The sequence below is a fragment of the Anarhichas minor genome, unplaced genomic scaffold (assembly GCF_050575085.1).
Source record: "Anarhichas minor isolate MPS153535 unplaced genomic scaffold, ASM5057508v1 ptg000003l, whole genome shotgun sequence".
NCBI lineage: Eukaryota > Metazoa > Chordata > Actinopteri > Perciformes > Anarhichadidae > Anarhichas > Anarhichas minor.
The window spans coordinates 16,173,339-16,199,542 of record NW_027466449.1 but is presented as its reverse complement, the minus strand read 5'-3'; the positions used below and the strand labels follow the sequence as shown (position 1 = coordinate 16,199,542).

The 26,204-nt window shown below is 44.0% G+C and overlaps 1 protein-coding gene across 2 annotated transcripts in view; it reads left to right on the top strand.

The window, feature by feature from the left end:
* Positions 1–4,705: 4,705 nt before the first annotated feature.
* Positions 4,706–26,204, top strand: part of iqsec1a (IQ motif and Sec7 domain ArfGEF 1a) — an 80,991-nt gene continuing 59,492 nt past the window's right edge. Inside the window, exons 1-2 of one of the 2 annotated variants that reach the window (XM_076099814.1) lie at positions 4,706–5,332; positions 25,412–25,519. In XM_076099814.1, coding sequence (XP_075955929.1) covers positions 5,073–5,332; positions 25,412–25,519 — 368 coding nt within the window. In that variant the 5' untranslated portion in view covers positions 4,706–5,072. Of the gene's footprint in view, positions 5,333–25,411; positions 25,525–26,204 lie in introns of both variants that reach the window. The other variant, XM_076099813.1, reaches the window with a different exon arrangement.

Here is a 26,204-nt window from a genome sequence, read left to right as displayed (position 1 = left end):
GCGCCGGTCTTGTGATTATTCATCGGAAAAGTTTATAACTCTAACTTGAACCGTTAAAATAACACTTAACAAACATCAAACATCTTCCCACCGCCGGACAGGAAGCATCTTTTAGTTTTTCTGAATAACTTGAAATACAGATGTAGATCCAGTCTGAATTAAATACTCTAGCTTCGCTTCAACTTGCAACACTGAATCTGTCACTCACACCCACTCAACCTGCAATTTTTCAACGTATCCGTGAATTAATTTTCTGCATCAGCGCCGTTTCATTTATCTCGTCTGTGATGCACTTTATTTTCCTCCTTGTTGACATCTAATCCATCTCTTATTCAATATAAATTTTTTTCTGAAGTTTTCACAGTTTCATTGTTGACTATTTCTTACTCTGGTTTATTGTGTGTATGTGAAAAAAACAGATGTAACTGCTCAGTAGAGGCATCTTAAGAAAACTGATTGCAGAACAAGAAATTTAATTAGTAAAGCAAGCGAGGTAAATGTAAAGTTCCTCTTTACAGAAAGATGTTGTGTGTATGCGATGGCTGAATTCCCGTTTATCCCAAAGCCTGTACTCTCATCCCAGTCTGACGTGGTGCACACAACCTGAGGGGATGAGGAGTGTGTCTGGCTCTCTGGCTCCCTGAGGATGTGTAAAGGTCTGCGACATCTGATCAAATATCTCCCATCTGTCTGTGACGCTGCTCTGGACAGCTGTGGTGGCGCTCCGGTCACCTGGCTCATTTGTATGCCCTCAGCAGCCGTCTGCATGTCAGCAAACGCTACACAATCCCAGATAGACGAGCGGACTGGAATGTGCACCGCAGAATTATTTGTCAAGCAGCAGAAGAAGTGTGATGCACTTCTGGGCCAACACCATCTGACCGAACTTTTATTTATTCTGGGGTCTGTTATTTAGGGCTGCAAATAACTTTGACTTTTTTTTTTTAGATTTTTGGAAATGGGCTTCCATAGCATTAGACAAATTGTCTCATGAATGTGATTTGAAGTTAGCTCATGCATGCAATTTTGAAAGGCTTTCATTTTGAAATGCTACATCAGAATGTCCTGATTATCCTTAAGTGACACTCTGACGTAGTCTACTATTAATCTAAAGTGAAACTATTTTGTAACTATGCACCATTTCCTCTAAAATCTAATCTGAAATTTGACAAATTAATATTCAGTGAGGTGGACACTGAATGAGACCGGACAAGAATGGTAAGGCCGCTCCCTCGGGATGGGGTGAGAAGGTCCCTTCTGGAAAGAAATCTGTTTGTGAGAGAAGACAGAAGGTGCTGTTATGAGCCCATGAAAGCTCTACACTTCGGTCATTTATAACTTAGAGGAACTGGTTTTAGTGGTGGATATTTAAATGGCTCCCTTTGGTTGAGTAAGTGTTTCCTCAATGGCAGTGTAACGAGAGAGGGGCTGACGTTCATGTTTCAAAATCCATTTTGAAAAAATGACACAAATACCAGTGCAAACCTAATCAAGCTCCCGATGTTGCTGTTTTAAATTTGTTGCAGGAGCACCACTGAGGAAACTCCCTAACCTATTTCGTTTTTGTATTTATGACTTTAATTATGTATCATAGGAATACCAGAAAACTAAGTCAAATACTTAATTGCCCACGATGTTCCCTCTCCACCCGTGTGCCAATTAAGATCCATCACACAAATCACCCGGCGATGTCGGTTCCAGCAGAGAGTATTTGGCATTCCCTGAAAATAGAAAGAAGTTTGTTTTTTCCACTCTGCTGGTTAAATGATTGGGTTCCTTCTTCCATCCGTGCTGACAAATGTTCTGTAGGGCTGAACTAAGAGCGCTTCCGCGTGGGTTTGCCTCAGAGCAAATATATGAGCGATTTCTCCAAATAAATCTCTGTGGCTGGCACCCGCACCCGCACCGGCGTGTGACGGGTCAGCCAAAGAAGGAAGGGGAAGATCCCAAGAGTATAATAATGACAAACTGCATTCTTTTTGAAGTGGTTAATATCCTGTGGTTGCTGGCATTCCTCATCCACAAGTCATGAGCCACGGTACTTCCAAAACTCCCAAGTGCTACTGTGACTTGACGGTTTGTATGACTGATGGAGCTGCATGGTTTGATAGTGTTCTTGTGGACTACAAAATATGAAAATTGAGAATTTAGGTGTAAAGAATATGAGTTTTTTTTTTGTGCTTGACTGTTTTTAGGTCAGTTGTGAAACAGCAGCTTCAGAGCTGGAAGTGATTTGCTGACTGAAGGACACTTTAAACGGCCTATTAGGTGCTGCATGGATGTGAAGGTGGGCCTTCCGGTTGACGGATGCTCTCCTTCCCCTCTTACACTGCTTGTGGAACAGAGCAGTTGTCTTGTGCGAAAGGAGGCACACAACACATACTTTTACCCATGATGCCGTGTGCATGTCGGTTGGGTATTTATCACTGGGAATGCATCAAAACGGAGGAATTAAAGGCAGGATATAAAATATTACATATTTTTGTTGAAATTCTCGTTACACCCCGACAGCCATCAATGAATAAAATGCTCTGACAACAAAAAGGAAAAAAATAATCAGTCCGTCCAATCATTTAATTGTCCCCGGATGTGTTGATTGGACGGGCTGCCTGTCTGTCTACCTACCTGTCTGAGCGTATTCTTCCCCTGCACTCAATGTTTGTCAGCTGAGTGTTGGGGAGCGGCTTTGGAGGGAGGCCTGACAGGACAGGCTCTCGGTGTTGCCGCCCATAGACTGTATACGAAGTGGACGTAGTCATGTTGACGTCACCCATTGGTTTGTGGACTGACGTTTTGAAGCCTCGATTTGGCCATCGCCATCTTGTTTTTTTTTGCAACTAATAAAAGGAAGCAGCGACCTGTCAATCAAAAGGTAGCCCCGCCCTAAAGCATACTCTGCTTTATGGTCCGTTTGACTCTAAATGGACCATAATTTACTAAATGAACATCATGCTGTTTTGAAGAAGACTTGAAACTAGAGATTGAGACCATAAACTCATGTTTACAATGTTTACTGAGGTAATAAATCAAGAGAGAAGTAGTCATTTTTTCATAGACTTCTATACAATTGGTCTTCTTTTTGCAACCAGAGGAGTCGCCCCCTGCTGGCCATGAGAGATAATGCAAGTTTAAGGCACTTCAGCACTAGCTTCACTCTTCAGAACTGAAGGTTGCTGCCTGTTGCCGACTTGCTAGTGCTGCTAGCTACTTTGATTGTAAAAGAGTTAGCGACACTGAGCTGTTTCTTATTTGGATAATTTTCTAAATCTATTGTACTTTTGCTAGTTTCTCAAGATTACCAACCCTAGCTTTAAGAATGGCATTTGGCAGTGTTGATATGCAGCACCAGCCTGTGACTATTGTGGCTTTTAATGGCTGTGTCTTGGGCAAGATTCTGAACCCCGAATTGCTCCCGATGGCTGTGCCTTCAGTGTGTGAATGTGAATCAGTTTAGATCCTTATGGGCAGGTGGCACCTTGCATGGTAGTCTCTGCCATCATTAATGAATGTGTGTGTGAATGGGTTAATATAGTGCACAGCGCTTTGAGTGGTCAGAAGACTGGAAAGGTATATAAATGCAAGTCCATCAAAGTCCATTTACTGTACATCCTTCTGGATGGCATGTCTAGGCTCTTGCAGCCGTCCTTGGCCTCCTGCCATGTGGATTAGGAAGCTGCAGAGAGAAAGAACCCAATGTACTCCACTGCTGCCCACTGTCACTGCTTTGCTGCAACTCTGCCTCCACATTAAAACAAGTTATCTGGAATCATCCAAGTGCAGCCTTCAGGTGGTAAAGCCTGCCATGAAGGTAGAGCCCTCAATTTCATGCACAAAGCATTCACCCTCTGTGTGTCTGCACTGAAACTGCACCCAGGAATGCAAAAGCAGAAATGACTAAAAGGAAAAGTCTGAAGTGGATTAAAAAAAAAGGGCTATTTTAAAAAAACCTGACACACACACACACACACACTCTGTGTTTGCTTTCAAACTTTCCTTTGTTTTTTAGTGCCTCTTTTTAAAAAAATGCCATAAAAATGCTTACAATCATCTTTAATATCAGTTGTCAAAGCAGGAAAGATGGGATCTGTGATGGCCAACCCATGAAACTTTAGCATCACCCTCTTTCTATCACACGGCGGTGCTGCAGTTTGCTCTCTCGTACACCCGTGGGACCACTGCCTGTGCAAATCTGCAGCCCCCCCGCCACACACACAGATGTGCAGAACAGTTCAGACCTCTCTGATTTAGACGCTAACACACGCATCTATTCGGATCGTTTCACCAGAGGGAAGGGTGTACAGCCCGCTGTTGGACATGGCAATATACAGTACATACACACACACGCACACACACACACAGCATAGTAAACAACTCTGCAGGAGAGACGCAGCACCGCCGGACTGTGCTACAGCATTACGCACAGGCGGACTACAGTATGCAACAAAGTTGTGCTTGCGTGCATGACGCAACACGCGCGCTGATAATTAATCCCCATGCTCTGAATTTACATGAGAAAAGATGAAAAACCGACGAGCTCTAAATTCACCTCCCCTCTCCGCGCGTCAGCTGCAAAGCCGGTGTCGCTGCCGACGCGACCTGCGGATTCATAAAACTTGTTGTAAGCCCCGCCCACTTGACAGCCAGCGTCTGTTTACGAAAAGTCACGGGAGCAGCATGGAGCTAAAGGTGAGCCACCGAACAGACCGTCACACCGCGCTGCCAACAGGCGGACTTCACGGAGAGAGAGAGAGAGACAGCTGCGGTCCTCGTCACGTAGCCTAGTCTGTCACATTTTTGATTGATATTTTTGACGCGCGCTGACATCTGCAGCTTGATACGTGATTTTTAAAAACATTTTTTTGTTTTGTTACAGTTTTGCGTGCAGTGGGACTTTTAAACGCGCGTGCGAGGGGCGAGTATTTTTGCTTAAAACAATGGCGAGGCGTAAGAGGCGCAACCCACCGAATTATTGCGCTTAAAAACCCCAGCCCGGACCGCACGGGGACCCGTCTTCCGCTACACAACAACAGGGAACGACCGCGACGCGCCACCACCACCACCTCGGAAGCGACATGGAAAGACCCGCCGAGAAGCCCAACAGGGCTGTGGAGTATTTGAAGGAGCTCAACAAGATCATCGACACCCAGCAGGAGTTGCTGGAGAGGCAGAGGGGAAGGATCGAGGAGCTGGAGCAGCAAGTGTCCGATTTGTGCGCGGAGAACGCCCGTCTGAAGGAGCAGTACCAGCGGCACCTGGCAACCTGCAGGCTGCTGCAGGGCAGCAACAGCCTGGTCACGCTGGGAGCCATAAAGGAGCACATCGCCCAGGAAAAGTAAGACATCACATCTTTATCCAAGTCGATAAATCCTCTGTTTAACTATATTTCCATCATACGTATTTAAAGTTAGAAAAAAAAAATGTACTTAAATTAAAGTAATTATTGCTAAATCAGACCCCGACTGTCCAACGCTGCCTCACTGAGATCCGCAGTTGCGTCTTACTACTTTGGCATCAGATGCTTTCCTGTTATTGATGTTTGCTGATGGAAAATAGGTCCTTGGGTTTTACGCACGGATCAATTTTACTGTACAGAAAAAAAGGTTTTGTTGGACAGCACACAGCTTTTTCTGACCATATCTGGAAACATGCAGATCATTTCACCATAGCACCCAGCAGCATCGTGACTGATGATGGTCAAAGCAGTTGTTTTTCTCAACTGATACATTTTTCCAGTCATGTCAAATTTGTGTGTATGAAACATTTAGCATGATTAAGTTATGATTGAGATATGCTGTAAAGTATACATCGATACAAACATGTCCATGGTTCTACACACCAGTGCAGAAAGGCTGCTACACTTTTAAATGGAGACTTTTAAATAGTTTCTGATCATTCTGCTTTGTCACCTTTTGTTTGTTGTCAGGTTGTATGACTTCAGCAGACTGAATTCTGAAATATGCTTCTGCTGTAGTGGTCTTAAAAGAGGATTTCATGTGCGTGGACAGGCACATTAATCCAAGATATATGGAAGGCAATAGCTACAACTCCTGGGGGGGGGGGGAAGGATATGTACTAGGGATGGAGCCATTACGCAAGTATGTTTTAGGGCCGGCCTTATCTGCAGGCAGTGAGTTAAGCCCCGAGCAGTGCGAAGCAGATGTAGTGGAGCATTATATCAGGAAAGCTAAAGACCCTGATAGTGAGGATTACCCTCCCCGCATAGTTTTGTGGTGAAGTTCACACTGCTGGCTACAGCACCAAAATGCCTCTGCATGCAGAACTCAGCTGTAGACAGTCTGCAGATTCATGTGCTCATGCTTGACCTTTGTGTCTAAGGGCGTGTTGGTGTCATGAAGATCAGTGGCAGCAAATCAATACTGATGAGTCATGGACTGGATGTCTTTGCTGGCTTATAAAACCAGGCCCATGGGATTAGGACATGCTGTAACACTGACCCTTAGCTTGCTCCCTTTTTTTTTTTTTTTCCTTCATAAATCTCTCTCGGGCACTGCAGAGTATTCTGTGTAATTTCCCTGCGAAATCAGTCCATCACTATATCTCAGTCTGTACGATCACAGTGTGGAAGCAATATTTCAGTCCAGCTCTGGTAGACTGGCACAGAGGTTATGGCGAGGTGCCCGTGAGTACCGGTGTACGTGATGAAATATGACGGCTGTTATTAAAGTGTGCTTTATGGAGGATACAGGATTTAAAAAATGTAATTTAAGCGCAGCGAGCAACTTAAGGAATGCAGTGGTCTAGAATCGAGGCTGATTCTGAGAGTTTTAGAATGGAGAAAACAGGATTTAAATAGTGTGTGCGTGGAAATGAAACTGTCTGGCCTTCCATTTTTTTTTATTGAGGTCAGAGATGGTGTCGACAGCCGACCAGAGCAACTCGGATGTCTGTTTCCTAGCTTTACTTCTGGTTTTCCTGAGGGATTCCCAGGAGGTCCTAGGCCTCAGCTTCACCTGTACTTTGTTTTGCTAATTAGCAAATGTTAGCATGCTAACACGCTAAACTACGATGCTAAACTACGATGCTCAACATGGTAAACGTTACCTGCTAAACGATGGTAGCATTGCTGTTTGGGACAAATTAGCCTATCTGACATTAGCATTTAGCCCAAAAGCACTGCTGTATGTAAATAGAGCCTCTGTGGCAGTGGACTCAAAGTCTTCTTGATATCTGATAAAACTGAATTATGCATACAATTTTTTATTTGTAATGCAATTAGGAATGAAAACATTACCAATTTTTGTAGTGCATGTGCGAGTCACCTGAAATCTTTGTCACTCAACATGTCCACTTCCTCTCTCTTTACCTCGGCTTTATGCACTCAAACTGTTAGGCCTAAATGTTGACGCTCGCCTCGTAGATCAAATGCAAATCAGAGATCACAAACCTGAATATCAACCCCATCTGCAAACAGCAGCTACTAATGTTGTGCAAACAGACACACGCGTCAGACCTTTGCTTCGTCTTGATATTCTCAAGAAGAAGTCGTATATTGATGGAGAAAAGAAGCGTTGAGTTTTTGTATTTTACATTCTGCCGAGAAGGTTGACGAAGCAACCTTTGTCCTCTTAAGCGTGTCCTTTTTCCGTCTCACCGTGGTGGTTGTGGTTCTAGCTGTGTGGGCTAACCAGGACCTGAAATGCAGGTATACTGTAAGGAAGCCAGTGAAAGCAGTTCCATAAATCCCCGGCCATTAACCTGCTGGTAGGACGAGGAACTCATGCTGAGTGTTAAACATGCTGGGGAGAGGATGCAGTAAAGCAAAATGTATGGATGTTTTTTTTTTTTATAGTACATTATTCACAGCCTCAAGTGACCCTGCTTTATGCAAAGTTCTGTTGCTTTTTTGTAGTCTTTTGCTTATTTGTTTTTGATAGTTTAAATCCATTACCTGTACACTTGTTTAATGCTGTCATACACTGTATGTACGGTCGTAAAAGCAGTAGCTTGCCCTTTTCTCTTCAGTTAGCTTTGTTTGCAAGCGAGTATATTTGTATTGCACCGGGCTGCACAATTCATTGAGTATTAATCGCAATCACAATCATGACATGCCACCATTACATGAACATGATCGACTGCGATATTGTTGGCCGCTCCACTCATAAATAGCTGCTGCATATATCAAATAAAGCGCTTCCGTAACTAACATCCAGACACCAGGGGGCGATCGAGATGTTTTGACTTTGTTTTAAGTCTTTTTTTGATGCAAAGGTTTGTTAGCATGAATCTAGCGCAACATAAAAGTGAGAGAAGCGATACCGGATATCGGGCCGATGCTCATTCGATGCGTTACTAGAAAGCCGGGCTCTGTTTATTTAAATGTGAAAGTGCAACAAATATATTTTTTTCACCTAAAATCAATAAATAATCATGATGGATATTGATCTCAATATTGATCAAATAATCTTGATTTTAATTTTTGGCCACAATCATGCAGCCCTATATTCCAGTCCTCTTGAATACAGAGTGTATTGTTTATTTACACTGTGTGTAATTATGTGAGCCGTGCTGTCAGCTTTCAGTTTGCCTAATCATGAAGTGACTTCATCGTGGAAAGGAAGGAAGGAAGAAAAAAAGAGTCCTGTTCTGTTCCAAAACAAGTGGCAGATAAAGAGTTTCTGCTACTGAATGATGCATAAGCTGGTGTGCTGCTATCTTGGGTTTGGCTGTAAATGGAAGGCTATTCCCTTTTTTGGCTGTTTGTATGTCCCCCCCCCCTCCCCTCTGACCCTCCTTTTTAGAAACAAAACACAGTGAGCAGGAAATGCGATGCGCCACTGATAGTGCAACCTGTGGTGCCAAGTCCACAGAGTTCTCGGTGAATCCTGCAGAACAGGCTCCTGGGTAACATCTGTCGGTCAGCTTCTCAGGATGTACGGCTGCTGCGCAGGTATCGGAAATCATCCTGGTGTGCACTGACCCTGATGTGGATCCATAAACTCGTCCACCTGGTTAGAATTGTAACCCCCCCCCCCCCCCCCCCCAGGTGTCTGCTTGAGCCGAATTAGCAGAGTAGAAGTCGCCGCTCGGTGGACCGGTTTCTGTAAATCCAAAAGCTAAAACTCCGTTTAACAGTTCAACAGTTTCTTGGGTTCAAGTTGAAGTCCATGTGTCAGGTTGGTGTAGCACTCACACACGCATATCAGTTTTCCTCTGTTCATGGCTCCAGAGTTGCCTGCCTTGTCAGCCCTTTAGTCCAGCAGTATTTATGCTGACCCCATGCAGTTTTCTCTCCTAATGGTGTTTTGTTTTACTTGCATCCCTTGTGCTCACTTCAGAGTTAAATGACAAGCAATACGAGATTGAGTTGCCAGTTATTTGCGCCACACATTAGTGATGAATGACTTCTCATGAGCAGTTACTGCTTTGGAGCAAATACACACATGTGGTCTGTCTGGTCGGCGAGTGCGATATGGTTGCAAAGCGAAACATGCGGTCTTGGTGAATGTTTTCATGACACGGGAAAGGCTGGTGGTTTGATCAGAGCGGAGCCCCGGTGGTGTGAACCTGTCCTCTGGGGTTTTGTGTGGAACAGCGTCCGCCTGCCGGCGCTTTCACTTCTTATCTCGGTGCTGGTGGAGGCATCTGCCAGCCCACATTTAGCATTCGAACCTCGTCCCGTGGCCCCAGCTATCCAACCGAGGGTAAACAATATGTGGGACGCTGACGTGATCGCTGGAGAGATAACGTCCTCAGCTGTGCGGATGACAAAGAGCTGATGTGGCGTTTTCTGCACAGCTTAGTTTGGAGTTTTCTAAGTATATTAAAACGGTTTCCAAACGTAGATCTTTGAACTTAAAGGGAAGTTGCTATACCTATTACACCACACTAGACAGTTGGATGTTGTATGCAGACGAGTGTTATGTCTCAAATAACCTCTGGTGTTAGGTTTGAGGATGATGAGTTGATTAGATGCGAGTACGTGGCAGTGTTTCTGTTTTTACAGGCAGTCATTTAAATTCAGTCCGAATCCCAGTCAGTGAAGAAGCACAAGTACATTTGAGTAATAAAATATTGATGAACAACGTGACAAATCATTGCTAATTCCAACCCGCTCAATGCTAATGCCCTGATGGAGCTAATGCCAATGTTTCAATGCTGACGAATGAGCAGAAAGATAATCCACAAGCGATGCATCCGGTTCATCTTATTTTGTAGAGGTGTTTCGATTCATTGCACTTATTCAGCTGCTTCCAAACTATAATTGCGTCGATGCTCAAGACCTGCACTTAAGTGTTTTGACAAATTCAAGCAGCTGCAGGATTATGCAAATAAGAGATTTTGATGGAAGATGAGTGTTGGAAAAACATGTGTTTTGGTTTTATTCTAAGCGGTGACCTGATAAAGTGTGTCATTTATGCCTGTTTGTTTCTCTTCTGTTTTTTTGGGTTCACTTCCATCAACATTGAAATACATTGTGTTGGAGGAACACTGATTTAGATTTAAAGTCAGTAAATTCTGAGGTGTAGATAACACAGCCTGAATACATTTAGGATTTCATTGTTTAAACTTTGCTTTACAGTAAAAAAAAAAAAAAAAAAGTGACATTGTGATATTTTAGGGTTTGTTGATTTTCTTTGTCTTTGTTTTGCAGTAAACTGTGTGTATATTAGGGTTTTGGACTGTTGGTCAGAGAAAACAAGGCGTTTGAGAACGTCATCTGTGGCTCTGGGGAATTGTGATGTGCTTTTCTGACATTTAAGAGACCAAAGAAATCTTCATCTTCAAATACATTGATAATGGAAATAACTGTTAGTTGCAGTCCTCCTTAAAAGACATACTGATGGAATTATACAAAGAAAGCTGGACGACAAATATTAGTTTAAAATACATTTCATTGAGTACATCTCTGATGGGTTTGGAATTGAGTTAATAGTCATAGAAGTTCATCATCATGTATTGAGGTATTTGATAACAGTTCTTTTATTATCTCTCTAAAGTCACTGGTGGTTTTCGATGGCCTTCTGTTTGGGTCGCATTCTTGGCTTCTTCACTGTAATTTGCCCGGTTGCCTCTAAGTCCCCCGTAGACCGGAGTTTTGGCAAGTTCATAAATAGTTAACCTAAAGCCAGCGTAATGCCTTTAGCATGTGTCTGAGGACCCCCTCGGCAGAAAAATAATAGCATGATGGAGAAAGCTGTTTCTTGTGGCTGGCGGCGTCCACTCATTTACCCGGCGATCTGCTGAACAATCAGTGTGCCAAACCAAATTTACGAGCACATGAACTCCCTCTCTCCAGCAAAGCCCCCTCTAATGAAATACCCCAGCTAGATTAATGTCCACACAGGGATGATTTGCATTCAGGCCCACCTATAAATCTCAAGCAACAGCCAAAGATAATTTGCAACTTGCACTCATAATCAACTGCAGGCTGCGTTCATCTGTTATGGACCGTCCCTCCTCGCGTCTCAGTGCGGCCGCAGTAATGCCGGAGGAAGAGCCGGGCACCCCCGACCTCTGGTACCCTCACATCAGGCCTGTTAAGACGGAGTTAAGGTTGGTTTGTGTCCTTTGATGTAGCTGGTTGTCCCATGAGGGAGGATAATGATGACTTTAACGAGCACTGTTACCTCAATCTGACGGTGCTTCTAAAGGCCACACTGAGGGCGGTCGGATGGTACGGCTCGGTGTGAGTCAGGCAACCGTAATGCGCTTAAATCATCGAATTCAACCCACTGCCACAGTTCAATTGCAGCAATGGAGGAGGAGAAAATAGTCCTGCTATTAATTCCTTTGACGTTTGTTTATACTGTTTATTTAAATTCCTTTTGTGGGTGTGCATGTACAGAATAATGTGGCTTCATTTCAGGCATCTGTTTCCAGAAACATTGAGCTTCTGGATTTTGATCACTCTCAGATTCCTGATTGTCAGCTGGGAAACAAACCAACATGGTGTGAAAGCAGAGCCGTGTGCCTCATTTTGCATGTTGCCCTGCATGATCTACACATGCGTGTGTTAATAAGGTGTGATTATGGACATGTATGGCTTTCGGGGTTTCCCGCCAGAAACGTTGTGAGGACCGGGAAGACACGGCAAGAAAGCAAGACACAGGAACCTGGCTCAGGTTTTGAGGAGTTGTAGCTTTGCATTGAAATGAGGCTTAAAGGTGCCTTGTGGAGTTTTTTACCACTAGTAGCGCTATGGAGCCATGATTTCATGAGTGGGTCCGCTGTTAAATCTGTTGTCATTCACAAGCATGTGACTGATAGTGATGCACTATACAGTCCTGCCAATGCTTCCAGACCGGCAATAAACGTTTCTGATTCTGATTCTACTCGCTGCTCTACAGGAGGTGGTAAAGCACCACAGCTACGGGGTGTCACAATTTCGATTCTATTGATCGAATTGAACTTTTGATTTTGTCCGTCAAAGTCAAAAGCAGAATAGGCCTCCCAGTACTTTTTCTTCCTCTCCGCTCCCGCCTAATTGAGAAAGACGAACACTCCAAAGACAACATAGTTTTCCGGTAGCTTGCTCTGCTGCCGCACTTTTCGAGACACCGCGGCCGGAGTGAGAGACGACGGAGAAACGACAGGAATGCTCTGTACAGTACAGTGTGTGTGGTCGACTTCGTGGTGCATTCAGGTGTCTGGGCTTGAAATCAATTATCTGTTGATCTTTTGATCTCAGTAAGAAAGCAAAAGTAACTTTCTTTGATACATATAACACCTAAATTGTTCTCAATTTTGCTATTTTGTCAGAAAAATCCAATGCAGTCTTGACTCTTAAATGTGTTGTGTTAATTTGATGCACAGTCTCCAAATCTCTTTCAATCCCTCCGTTGTCATCACAAGCTGTGATCGACACTAAAGCAGCACACTTTGAGAGGCCACGAGGCCAAAGCACGGACGCCTGTTCATTCTTTATTTCTTCACAGTTGAACCAATTATCCGCCTCGCAGCTGTCAAAACCAGCTGATGCAGCAGCTAAATCGAAGGCAATTTGTAGCATCGTACCTGTGGAGAGCTGTTTGAAAGGCTGCCACTAGTTTTCTCCCAAGTGTGTGTGTGTGTGTGTGTGTGCGTGTGTGTGTGTGCGTGTGTGTGTGGATCGCGGACGGGGCCGGTGGAGGCTGAGTCAACACCTAAACACAGTTGCAGCCTTTGTGCTCACATATCACAGGTAAATATTACTCCTTCACAGCTGGCTGGGCCTTTGACAACTAATATTTGTTGTTACATTTTTAGGGGACCAAACGGTTACAATTAACTTTCATGAACTGAAAAGAAACTTTGAAAGGGTTAAAGTTGCAAGACAAAAACACAGACACCACCGTGGTAGAGACCTGTCAATCACAAAGTAGCCCCGCCCTAAAGCATACCCTGCTTTATGGTCTGTTTGACTCTAAATGGACCATAAGTTACTAAATGAACATCATGCTGTATTCAAGAAGACTTGAAACTAGAGATTGAGACCATAAACTCATGTTCACAATGTTTACTGAGGTAATAAATCAAGAGAGAAGTAGAGTCATTTTCTCATAGATTTTTAAACAATCAGACTTCTTCAGAATAGTTGCCCCCTGATGGCCATTAGAGAGAATGCAGGTTTAAGGCACTTCCACGTTCGCTACAGTTTTGAGACCCTGAGGTTGCTGCCTGGTTTTTGCTCATTGTTGTATCTCGTTTTTGCTGTTTTACTGTCGTCTACCTTCTATTGGCTGAGTGAGCGACTTGGCTGGTTCAACATGTTTCCATAGATTCCACTCCGAGGTGTTTCCACTCAAGCTGCCGGTGAGCTCTGCTGTTTGTGTTCTGTGTAACCCCGGAGATTCTGAGGGCTGATCTAAATCCCAGCAATATGTTCAGGAATGTTGCCAGGGTGAGCCTTTTCTTGTACCCACCTCTCTCTGTGCTAGATGTGGTACTTGAGGTAGAAAGATAAGCAGTCCACCCTTGTTCGGCATCAACAAGTGTGTCAGGGATCTGAGATTCGGATCTTATTGAAATCAGAATATTGAAATAACTGAATTACGTTTATATTTGAAATACTGAGACTGAGCACAACCTGGTATTGTCACTAGGCTTTTTGGCCTGAAATAACAGATTATTCACTATGACATGCTTAACATAAATGCAGCCAAGGCAGATAACATGTCTTCCAACGGCTCATACTGATGAGTGACAAAGTCAGTATGAATTCCTAAAGGCCCAGAAGCACTGCCGGTGCATTTCATGCTCCTTGGTATTTGTCTAAATAATAAATTGACTATTAGGGCAACGTCAGATGAGTACAAGATGGGAAATGAAAGTGGGTGAAAGAAGCAGGTGGATTGTTTTGAGCAGAATACAAATGTGTGTGTGTGTGTGTGTGTGTGTGTGTGTGTGTGTGTGTGTGTGAGAGAGAGAGAGAGAGAGAGAGAGAGTGTGAAGGACTGCTGGGCCAGACAGACAGTGGGGGTCACGCACCACTAACTCCTTAGAGATACATAATTTGACAGCACCATGAGAAGCAAACCACTTCAGAGGCCTGGACCGACTCATTAGATCTGCTTAGCCGGACATATTTCTGCCTGTAATTAGTTGCTGATTAATACAGATCATTTAGTAATATGAATGCCACAAGTATGTGGTGCACCGTGGAGCCCAACACATGATGAATGCCCCTTCATTTACGCACTGGACTAAGGAAAGAGTCCTAAAGAGTCCTAAACCAAGGGAAGCCCACATAAAGACACACACGCATGAACGTCCTCAGACGAGCAAGAACAAAATCTACATAAAGCGCCGGGAAAAGTGCTCGATCTCGACTGCAGTGTTCTTTTTGAGAGGAACGGAATCCAATAAAATACTGATAATAACTATGAAATAACTACTGCACAACAACGACAAGCTGCACAGCGTTCCTCTGTGGAACCGGCCAGCGGGAATGAGCTGTTATAGCAGACCGCAGGGTCAAGTCATTGCTCACCTGGTTGACATTTTTGTAAATTGAAGCGGGAGCCACGCGATTGCGAGAAGCACTTGTCTCGGTTTCTGTAGAAAGTTTTGTAAATCCAGTGTTACTTCGGATGTGATTTATTCTTTTTCATTACAGCTTGGAGGCCATCCAAGCTGGTTTTCCAAAGCTGGAGGCGTAAACCCAATAACTGTTGGGGCAACTTTGGAAATAGCTCTGGTCTAAGCAGTTCAGTTAAGGACTCTAAAGTTCATAAAGTAATTCCTTAGCTTCAGCATATAGTCAAAGATGGAAATTAGGGTTGAGGGTCTCGATTTCAAAGTTATAGGATGCAAAAGGAATGTAACATAACAAGAGAAACGTGTGATACAGCAATGTTTTGCATGCAGTATGATCTCCGGTGCACACTTAAAAAAAATCCTTCTGACTTGGAGAACGTACCATCAATCACACACACCTTGGACATCTGTAATTACCTCTGATTTGTCTTCTGAATACAGGAAAGGAAATGGCCTCGCATGCATTTCCTGTATTGCCTTAGCACCTGTTTTCCTCATTGCTATAATAAGGGCGGTAACGTGATGAAGTGCTGGAAGCCATTGCTTCAAGGCTTAAACCTACTCAATATTTTACAGCGAAAAACAAATAATGGGTTTATAATTACATTGGAGCTGCTCTTTTTCTGAAAGAGGCGAGGAAAGTAAAACGGCTTTAGGGGAAAGTATCCAAGCCTTCATGAGACGCGGTACTGTATTTGAAAGTACAGAAATGCTTATTCTAAAAATAGGCCACGGACACGTACCAAACGGGGACGCATGGGCAGCGAGATGTTGACGTGTAATCACTGCAGCTGCTTGGCCTACAGTACATGCAGTTCATTGGAAGCCCAGGCAGGGAGCTATGATTAAATGAGCAGACTAGTGCACTTCTGCAGCCGTGTCCAGTTGCACTTACTCTTGCAGAAAGGCAGATTGATAAACCCTGAGTCAGCATTTCCTTTTTTTTTTTTTTTTTTCTTTGCGCCGGACGTGCCCTCTGTCCGTTTCCTCCCTCACAACAGGAAACCGGCTGTCCTCATTGCAACAGAGCCACGGGGTGAAAAAAAAAGGGCACAAATGAATACAATGCAACAGACACACGCAGCGTTAAACACAGCGAGGTAAAGGGCAGGTCGGAGACACTGACGTGTCGGTAAAGACGGCAGTGTAACATTTGGTTTTAAGGGAGCAGCTGGGTTGAAGTCTTATTTCTGCCACCGGAGATCTGGCTTGTGGGAGAAACCAATCTCACAGCTTGTGGAGGCCTTGCTCTGGAATGATACCTCCAATGGGATTTGGCATTTCATGCATTATTTAAAAGGCTTCGGGAACGCACCTGAAAGAACCTCAGTAGCCGGCGTTTCGGCGCAGTGCAGAAGAAAAATAACTGTTTTGTTTTCGTTCATCATCATCAGGATGATAGATGTTGCTTACATGATGTCAAATGTGGAATTTATTCATTCATGACTAGACAAATAAGCTTTGTCTAGACTGAAAGCATAATGAATTTATACTCCATCAATGTGCCTCTCTCTTTGTAACCATCCACTCTGAAAGAGCGGTTTCACTTCGTCTCAACCTCTTGTGTTTCAAGGTTACACCAAAACTATGGCAATTTACCTCAAATCCAATCAGCACTACTCGTGGTTCAGACCGAGCTCTATTGATTCTGTTTCACTCAAGGAGGCAACTCATGCAAACCGCAGTACTGCAGGTATTACAAATTCTGAAAAGGAGAAGATAAATGAAAGTAAAGTACGGACTCTTCTGTCACCTGAAGCCTCAACTTAACAAGCCAGCGGCTTGGAAATCAAGTGCATGAAGTGATGAAGTTCCGCTTGAATACCGATGAACGATAACAACTCAAACTGTGTCCCATCTGTTTTTCTCTACAGTGTGAATCTTGAGGAATGTGGCAAACTAATAATCTAGGCATGACCCAGATCATTTGTTTAGGGTAGTAGTAGTAGTAGTAGTAGTAGTAGTAGTAGTAGTAGTAGTAGTAGTAGTAGTAGTAGTAGTAGTAGTAGTAGTAGTAGTAGTAGTAGTAGTAGTAGTAGTAGTAGTAGTAGTAGTAGTAGTAGTAGTAGTAGTAGTAGTAGTAGTAGTAGTAGTAGTAGTAGTTTGTCGTGGCCTTTCTTGCAGGACAGAGGAGCTCTCCAGGGTTCTGAGCACTGCTTCCTTGCTCTGGCCTCCTCTGAGGTTGTTCGGTCTGCATGGCTGGGTGCAAGCAGCATAACAGATGGAAATATCATTCAGCAAAACATTTATGAAATATGGTTTTGATCTGACCATTCTTTTTTCAGTGATGCGTTGTATACACAGTAATCGATAGCTTCCGTAATTGCCATTGGATCTGGACTGCAGCACGTGTGTCAATGAATCTCATCCTACCGCTGCGTTGTATTGACCCGGCTCTCGTTTTCACCTCAGCCGGTATTCCACAGTCGTAATGGGTTTTGCTCTAATGAAAACACCAGCGGTATCAAGTTCCTTCTGTGCTTTATGGAATAATTAAAGGATGCCCGGACGTCTTAGCCGATACCCAGGACAAAAGGAAGCAGATGTTTAGGTAACGCAAGAGAGATTCTGGAGTGAAGAGAAAGGTGCACGGCTAACAGAAGCGAAAAACAAACAAGTTAGTAAGAGTGATGAGATGGGAGGAAAGAGATCACTCAGCCCAACAGAGAATTAGACGCAGCATTATACAGCAGGGATCATTATTCCTCAAGCCAACCCAACAAAAAGCTGAACCGTACACCCCTTATAAGAACACCCTTTGCAGCTGCAGCACCTAATGATGGAGTCAGTCGCTGTACTGTCTCCTCACTATGCATACCTCATTGTTTTCTCCATGTGAAAAGTGACAACGGGGCTCATAAATTTGCCCCCGATGCAGCCATGCAGTAGCTTTATTGCCCCTTAGTGCTGTGGTTCACAGAACCGGCTACATTTTATTTCTCTGAGGTAAAGAGCACTTTCTTGCTGTCGGAGTGCCATTTACTGCAGCCTCTCTCTCTCTAAAAGTGCCCACCAAATGTCATGACACAAATGGAGAGCACGGAGCGTATGACATGATAACATACAGTGTTTTATGTTGAAGTGATGTGTTTTTCTTTTGTGTTTAGAGCTTTGTCCTAAAGTATGTACCCAAAATATACTAAAGTATTCAAGCAGTATTAACTAAACATTTTATTACACCTGTAAAACACAATAGGCCTTTATCACAGCAAACACTTTGTCTTGTTTTACTCGGAGTACCACAGGTGGTAATTACACTAAAGATAGAAGTAACAACCGGCGTGCACAAGAGAGTTATTCTTAATTGTATCCTCGAACACGGGAGTCTCCTGGATAAAGTAACACTCGTATACATTTTATGTTATGATTACAAGTTTTGATTATTTAAAGTTCTTTTCGGAGGAAGGGTCTTCGGTCAGTTTGGCATGACAAACGGCTCTAAATACTATAATACCCATGAGCCTTGGCAGCCATTGCTACGGAGAAAAGGCATGCATCCAAAATGTGCCCCCAACAAGTTACATTGATTTTGAGTTGCAGATGATGTCGTCAGTTTCCCCAACATTGTAATCCAATGTTTCACCCGCCGTTAGCGACTCACATGACACAATTTTAAGCTCGATGACCGGCTGTTTGTTGCTTAAAATGCACCGTGGGAGTCGGAGTTGACTTCATGTCCAGCCGTCATTTGTTTTAATTAAGAACACCTGTAATAATTTCCTTACCGTGAGAAGCCTTGCATGAAAAATACCTATTTAATAGTAGTATTTGAAACCTTGAGGTGTTTCTAAAGTTTTGTCCACCCTTGTTTTCTTACATAAGTGATCACAATGATAGAAACTCTACTCAGTCATACTCGTATAGTTTAATCAACACCGAAGCACGTCTGCAAAGGCAAGATGCTGCATTTATAGTAAGTACTGCCAGTGAATACATTTATTACACACCCAGTGGAATATCAATGTAATTTTGAGAATGTCACTAAGTTGTAGCTGTAATTTAAAGTGCGGCCACTTCTTCGGGTGCCGGACAGATTGATTAAAATCGTTGCACCCCTCATTGCCAGATAGTTAAACTTTTGCTGCTGTAACGAAGTTGCTGAATCAAGTGATGGTGGTCATTGAGGCGTTTTGTTACTGTGCGTGTCTTTAGCTGCATTACTCGCATCCTGCAGCATTCTCGTTTCTACCTGCTCAACAAAAATCGATGAACCAGTGTCTTTTTCTGTCTTCCAGGTCTGAGTTTGACTCCTCCAGAATGGTCAGGTATGTCCAACTGGTCCGGTATGTCAATGTTAGACTATTTCCATCTGCTCAGGGTTGTACACCTGCCTGAAATGTGTGACCGTTCTGTCGTAAAGGGCTTCTAAACCCTGGGTGGGAAAGGCTTAGTTGAAGACATGGTGTTATATAAGTCTTGTGACTTGAGTTTATAAATGTGAATATCCTGGCATCAAGAGGGAGTGGTTCTCCTCCGTCTGAAGGACTGAGGCGGGCCTGATGCGGTGCCTGTTACTGTCGTTTGTGGATATTACAGAGGTGAGGAAGTGATACGATTTTATGTCATGTGCAAGGTCACATTCCACTGTTAGCTTGTTCGCTGTGGGAACCTTAGCGCCTGGAGGTTTGTACACTCTTAGAAATAAAGGTGTTCAGAGTCCTCCCCTTTCCGACAGCATTAAGGGTTGTACATAGAACCGTCTATGATGGGCTCCACCCAGAACCCCCTATGAGAGATTATACAGAGAACCCTTCTGTGGTGCAATGGTTCTTCCCAAAACCCTTCATTCCAGAACCTTTCCTCTTTCAAAGGGTGCCAACAAGATCTCACCCAGGGGGTTTTACCGAGAAATCCTTTTTATATTCCACTCATCTAGAACCCACACATGGTTCACAATCACAGCTTTCAAGAATCCATGAAGAACTCTTTTTTTTTTAATGGAACCCATATGCTGTGTTTATACCACGAGTTACAAAAGGGCCAAAACGTGGCTTGCTACGCTGTCGGGGAGTCGCCGTTAAAGTGTTGCTCAAGTGCTCGTTGACGTAGTTATGTCGATAGACGGCACCACTTTATTTCAGATGGAACGGAACACGGTGAACCAATAACACAAGATTGGTTCGCTCTTTGTTGCGTCATTGGAGCGCAGAAAAAGGTTGAGACCAGCTCAACTTTTATGTAGCACGTCACGCCAGTCACACAAAACGACAAGTGTCGCGCGTCAGTTTGTAGCTTCATGTCTCCGGCTCCTATTGAAAAGGACTTGTTGTCGTTCTTGGTGTGAACGCAGCAATATTCTTACAAAGAACCCTTGAAAAACCCTGACTATGCACTACTTACTCAATATTTGCATCGTGAGTTCTGAATGATGTCATCACTACTGCGTTGCATTGTGGGATATGTAATGCCGGCGTAGTGTCCAGTGTCCTATTGGCTTGGTGTCACGGAACCTCGGCCCCCATGGGGCTGTCTCTGCTGAGCTGACGTGGACTGATTTAAAACCGTGACGTGAATCTCATCATTGCTGTGAACTCAGCTGAGGTATATGGCTTGCATGTAGAGAGTAGATGGGCTTCTCTCACTGGCAGCTCCTCTCTTTAGGGAGGCCTCGCTGTGGGATCCAAACAGCCTCTGTAGCAGTGTATCAGGGTGTCTGGTGTCTAGAAAAGTTATAGCGAGTGTAGCCGAGCCTCTCCCGTGTTTTAGGAACAATTTTCCAGGCCACGTCGTTCCTTTCCTTAGGTGCTCCACTGTCTGCGCTCCCCAGGCCGCCTTTTTTCCGCTCTAAATGTCCTATCACGAATTTGAAGCGAATCCAGTGGGCCACAGCCCGGAGAAGTGTGCCAGTCTTTGTCTTTGTACTATCGCAGCGACTGTAAAGAAGCGTTTGTGCACGCAAGAGTGAGAGACGTGCACGGAGGTTCTCCTGCCACTCATGAGCAGCCTCACCAACATTAGCGTACCGAAGGACAGGAAAACAATCCTTTCAGAAAATAGGTTATATTAAAATGTAATATAAATCACTTCAATAAAAATAGCTCATCAATGTTTAATACTTTTTAATTTAGGGTTTTATGGAGATTGCCTAATATTAATCAGACTCTAAACCTCTATATGCTGTGATAAATGTTAGTCGAAGATTTTATTTATTTTTTTTAGTTACAAAACTTTGGCTGCTCGGGTGAAATTACTTGTAGACAAAAGAGGGATTTCCTGAAATAATAAAAAAGTCAGTGTTCAGTTATGTAAGTCATGACTCATAAAGTGTTGTTCCACAATGGAGCGTTTAGTTCTTTAAGCACACACTTCTCTGTAACCAGCAAGCAATCAGTTTCACTGCCACCACCAGCATTCGGCCTTCTGCAGCATAAAACAAAAAAGTTTAGTGAGTTAGCTCTTTTTTTTTTCACCTTTCAAATCGTACTGTTGTGTGCAGTAGAGTGATGTGATTGATAATACTCCATTATTACCCAGTGTAATGAACATTAATTGTGGAAATGGTTCCCCTCACCTGAACAGATGCAACACTGCAGTATATTGATGGCTCCTCTTGTTATATCATTTGTTCCATGTCTCACTAGTGCTGCTGCTGCTGGTAGAATCTGAAAGCATAGCAGTGGAAAGACAAGACTTCAGAAGCAAACAATCCCATCTCACCAAATTGATGCTTTGATGTGGCTGGAAACCGCCCAAATGGCAGCGGCCCCTCTGCATGTTGTTCTTGGTTGTGAATTTGGTTCCTATAGAAGCCCCCCCCCCCTCGTTAATATGACGCTGGCGTGCCAAAACTGTTATTGTGCTAAATGTATGCGCAGAGGTTCCATCTTCATGTTGTGCGCATCTCCACCAGATTGTGTGACTTGTTTGGCAGCTGCATTTACGGGCTGGATGCAAAAGCCGTGATATTTCAGGATTAAAGTGACGGCAGACTTCCGCTCAGCTTTGAGGAGTAGACGTGATGGCACCGATCCTGCAAATGAGTGAAACGCTTGAAGAGCAGCTCATCTTCCACTGTGTGTCAGGTGACGCTGCTGATGTTAAGCTGCGCAACGTTTGACTCGTCTATCTGTATCAAGTTAGCAAGGCCGGACGTGTGGATTGGACAAGATATACAAGTGTTTTATGCAGGGCTGACGGTGATTGTAGAACAGTTTATTCAATTATATGTAATTGGACAATGAAAGAGGAAATACCTTATAAGGGGACGACTGAATTCATCATTAAACAGGTCCAATAACAAAGCAGTTAATCCAAAACACTTTGCATAGTTAGACAATACAAAGAGTGTTCAATAAAAGTCTCCACCGTTTAAATGTCACTTAGTTTCAAGTTGTGCAATTCTAAATTCTTTTTTTTGCCTCCATATGAACAGAGCTCCACTACTTGTCCTCCCTAAAGACAATGGAGCATTAAACACGGTATGCTGCTGCCTCTCATGCTCCCCCCCCCCCCCCCCCCCCCCCCCCCATGGACATAGTAAAAGCATCTAAGTGTAATTATTCAGTGGCATCTCTTTAAAGTGGAGCCAGTTTCAAGTCGTATGATTTGTCACATGATATATCTTGGCTCCGGGTTACCTTTTGTACCAGAGCTGCTTGAAAATCACTGCAACTGCCAACACAGCACTCTGCTGACAACACGCGGCAGACTCGCTTACATCTCTCACCCCGTTAATATGCCACACCATGACACGAGTGAGCATGGCTGCTTAGAACTTTGTGTGTTACATGGCCTGGTAGGTTTCATTATCATTAATAATTGAAAAGCCACTGAACTTGGCACAGGCGCTATTAATAAATAAATAAGCCTCGCTCCCGGAGGATTGCTTTGCACTGGTTTGATAGAAGTTTATGTGTGTGTGTGTGTCTGTTTGTGCGTGTGTGGAGGGAGAGAGATTGGCCCTGTCGGTGATGAGGGCATTATTCTCATACACACTCCGTGGCTAATGAGAGAGGAATAACAACATGGCGGTGTTTAATTGGTCCGCTGTTCTGTCATCAGAATGGATGGTTTCATTCAGATGCGATAAGAACCCGGGTGAGATAGGCAGACGGGCGCCCGGCAGTGAATGTCTGATGATAAGATGTTCCTCCGCTCCCCCCGATGCACTCTTGTGCTGCACTCATTCATACAGTAAACCCGGACTAGCGCACCACAAAAGCCCACAGCGGAGGAGCAGTCCGACGCTCTATCGCGATGATTGCAATGAAAGTGCTCTTGTCTGCCGGTGAACACTTTTGGAAAGTCCATTTGTGCTGTTGTTATTCGTGCCCGTTTACTTGTGCGCTCGTGTATTGTGACGGATGGCAGCTGTTTAATTGGGAGAGTCTCGGGCTAATTGAAATCTGAAATTGTTTTGCTTGGGGTGATGAATCCACGACTGTGGGTCTTTTATTATTTTTATCTTATTGAACATGTTTGTTCGGACACGTATAAAGACTGGAGTAGCTTGCCAGAGAACTGCAGTATAGAGAGTAACTGGAGGTATTCAGGAGGAGAGCCTCGGCGTGGTCTGCGGCTTTTATTTCCCTTTTTAGTTTTCCGCAGAGAGTCGGGGGGAAACGGAGGCAGGGATTATAAAGCCCCCCTCCCCGTTATTGTAGAGAGGACAATGAAGAGAATAAAGCTTTTCTCGGTTGTTGTTGTGGAGGTCGTAACCTCTCTCTCAAAGTGTGTCTCAAAACACCAGCACGCAAAGTGTTTCCAATCAATTCAAACACTAATCCAGGCCAAATGTGTTGTTGTATTTGATGTAAAAGTATCGGTGGGGGGGGGGGGGGGATCATTTACAGAGCCGAAGTCAAAATGCCAAAGGATTCAACATAAATGGGAGCAAAGAGACGGCACTCTTGCAACTTGTTTTGCTTCAAACAGATGAGGCTTTCGCTGGAATAGCGATGGAGCTGCAGTTTCCAGTCTGCCGGCAGGGCTTGTCCCTGAAACAGCACAATGTGTGGACTGAACTGTGCTTTAATTCACACAGAAATCTAACCTAAAAAAGAAAAGAGCCGGCCGGCCCTCAGATGCACTGACAGTATGTGTCCGGGGGGGGGGGGGGGGTCGAGTGCAGTCTCTCTCCACAGGGACCACACACAGACCGATATCATCTTCTCTTCGCTCCGTCTCTTGTTGCCATGGAGAGAGATGCTCAGCTGCGATGGTTAGGACACCGGGCCTGCTCCTCTTTGTCCTGGTGCGAGTCCCCCTTTTGGATTTCAGCCCTGGATCAGGCATTGTTCGGAAAAAACACTCTCCTCCACAGGAATTACACAAAACCATGTGTGTGTGTTTGTGTAGTGGTTGGGGACAGAAAGCAAAGACAATGAAGAACATGGTTTACGTATTAAAACGTATCTTCTGCAGTGGAAAAAAGGCATTTTCTTGCATGAATTGTGGGAGTTTGTGCATCAGTCATTGCACTGACAGGCCTGAAACAAGATCTGAGTGGTTGACTGCAGCACTATCACAGTAACTAATAGATGACGGGAGGAAAATTCGGACTAATTTAGTCAGAACAGACACATTAGCAATTCTTAAATGAATAATTCATTATGCCGAAACAGCAGTAAATGGCAGCAGCCATGACACAATTAGCCATTAATAATACTCGAGGCCTCGATGCACAATTTGTCATCCAGAGTACAGTCTGTGTTTAAGAATGAAGGATTTTTGCCTTTAAACAAATCCATTACTGAGTTAAAGAGTCTCATGGAATGTCATTTCGAATATGGTTTGATTTGACTGGACAGTTGGCAATAATTCCTTCCATCGGCTTAATGGTTTTTCCATATCGAGCCAGATGTGGCTTTGTTATTTATTTTTATTTTTTTTTAAAGAAGACCTCGTCCTCCTGAGAGAGATGGCTGTTGCTGTTTGAGGAGAGAGAGAGAGAGAGAGAGAGAGAGAGAGAGAGAGAGAGAGGAGAGAGAGAGAGAGAGAGAGAGAGAGAGAGAGAGAGAGAGAGAGAGAGAGAGAGAGAGAGAGAGAGAGAGAGAGAGAGAGAGAGAGAGAGAGAGAGAGAGAGAGAGAGAGAGAGAGAGAGAGAGAGAGAGAGACCAACCAACCTTTCTATTTCCTTTTGATCAGGTTGAGTCCGTTTCATGAGCTAATTTTACAACATGTCTGTTTCTATCTTTGGCCAGAGACAAAATAGATAAAAAGGTATTTTTGGGAGCAAAACCTGACAAATTGTATGTAGGCTACTATAAGTGTATTGATAGTTAGTTATATATAAAATATATTTGGTAATCTGATTCACATTCCATATTACCTGGTTTGCTACGTAACAGAAGTACGAGGCAGCATTGTTAAAAAACAGGTAAAACATGAAAGTCACACCCCCCCCAGTGGGAAAACCTCTGAGGGAAAGCAGTCACATAAGATGTAAATGTTTCTTTCACACCTGCCCTTCCGTGTTTTGTTTGTCCCGCTCTAGGAGACATGCGTCCCTGCCTGTCGAAGTCACAGAGACTCCTGGGAGGTTCGTGGCTGCCGGCTGCAGAAGAGTCGTCCCCTGTCGCAAATGGAAGTCGGCCTCCTTTGGGTACAGTAAGATGTTCAATTTATGAGTATGTGCTTAATGTTTGTCCCATGAGTACCACAGCACCGTGGCATAGCAGCCTTTTCCTTGTCTGACTCTCACCTCGTTAATGTCTAAAAGCCATCGCATTTCAAGTCGACGCCCTCGTAATTAGCCTCTCTGTGGCAGATGCATCGGTCTCGACAGCTTGAAAACGTTGCAGCGTCCCAATGTTTGAGTCTTTGCAGCTGTTCTCCAGTCATCAGCTGTTCTTTTATGACACAGCAGTTTCAGTGCTGCAATGTTGTCTTCCCGATGATGCACGGTGAACTTCGGCGGCCAAATGCACCGTAGGAGGAGATCATTTGCCTTAATGAAATCATCCCCGCGTATGCGAGCCTTCATGGCCGCTCACCCATTAGCCGGTGCTGAGCTCGGAGAGAGCCGCATCGCTGGGACAGACTTAGGGGGCTTCAAAAGGCTGCAGAAGGTTTTCAAAGACGCCCCCTAGCGCTGCGTGCTTCATCATCAAAAAAAAAAAGCAATGTGCGCCTAATCCATAACCCACTTTTCTTTGGCTCATGTGCCGCCCAAAAATAAATCCCAGTGCATAGTGGGAACTCGTTCTAATTTCAAAGAGCAGTGTTCAGAGGTTTGTGACGAGTAGGAACATCTGTGGGTTGTTTTTAGACTTTGGAAACGCTGCAGA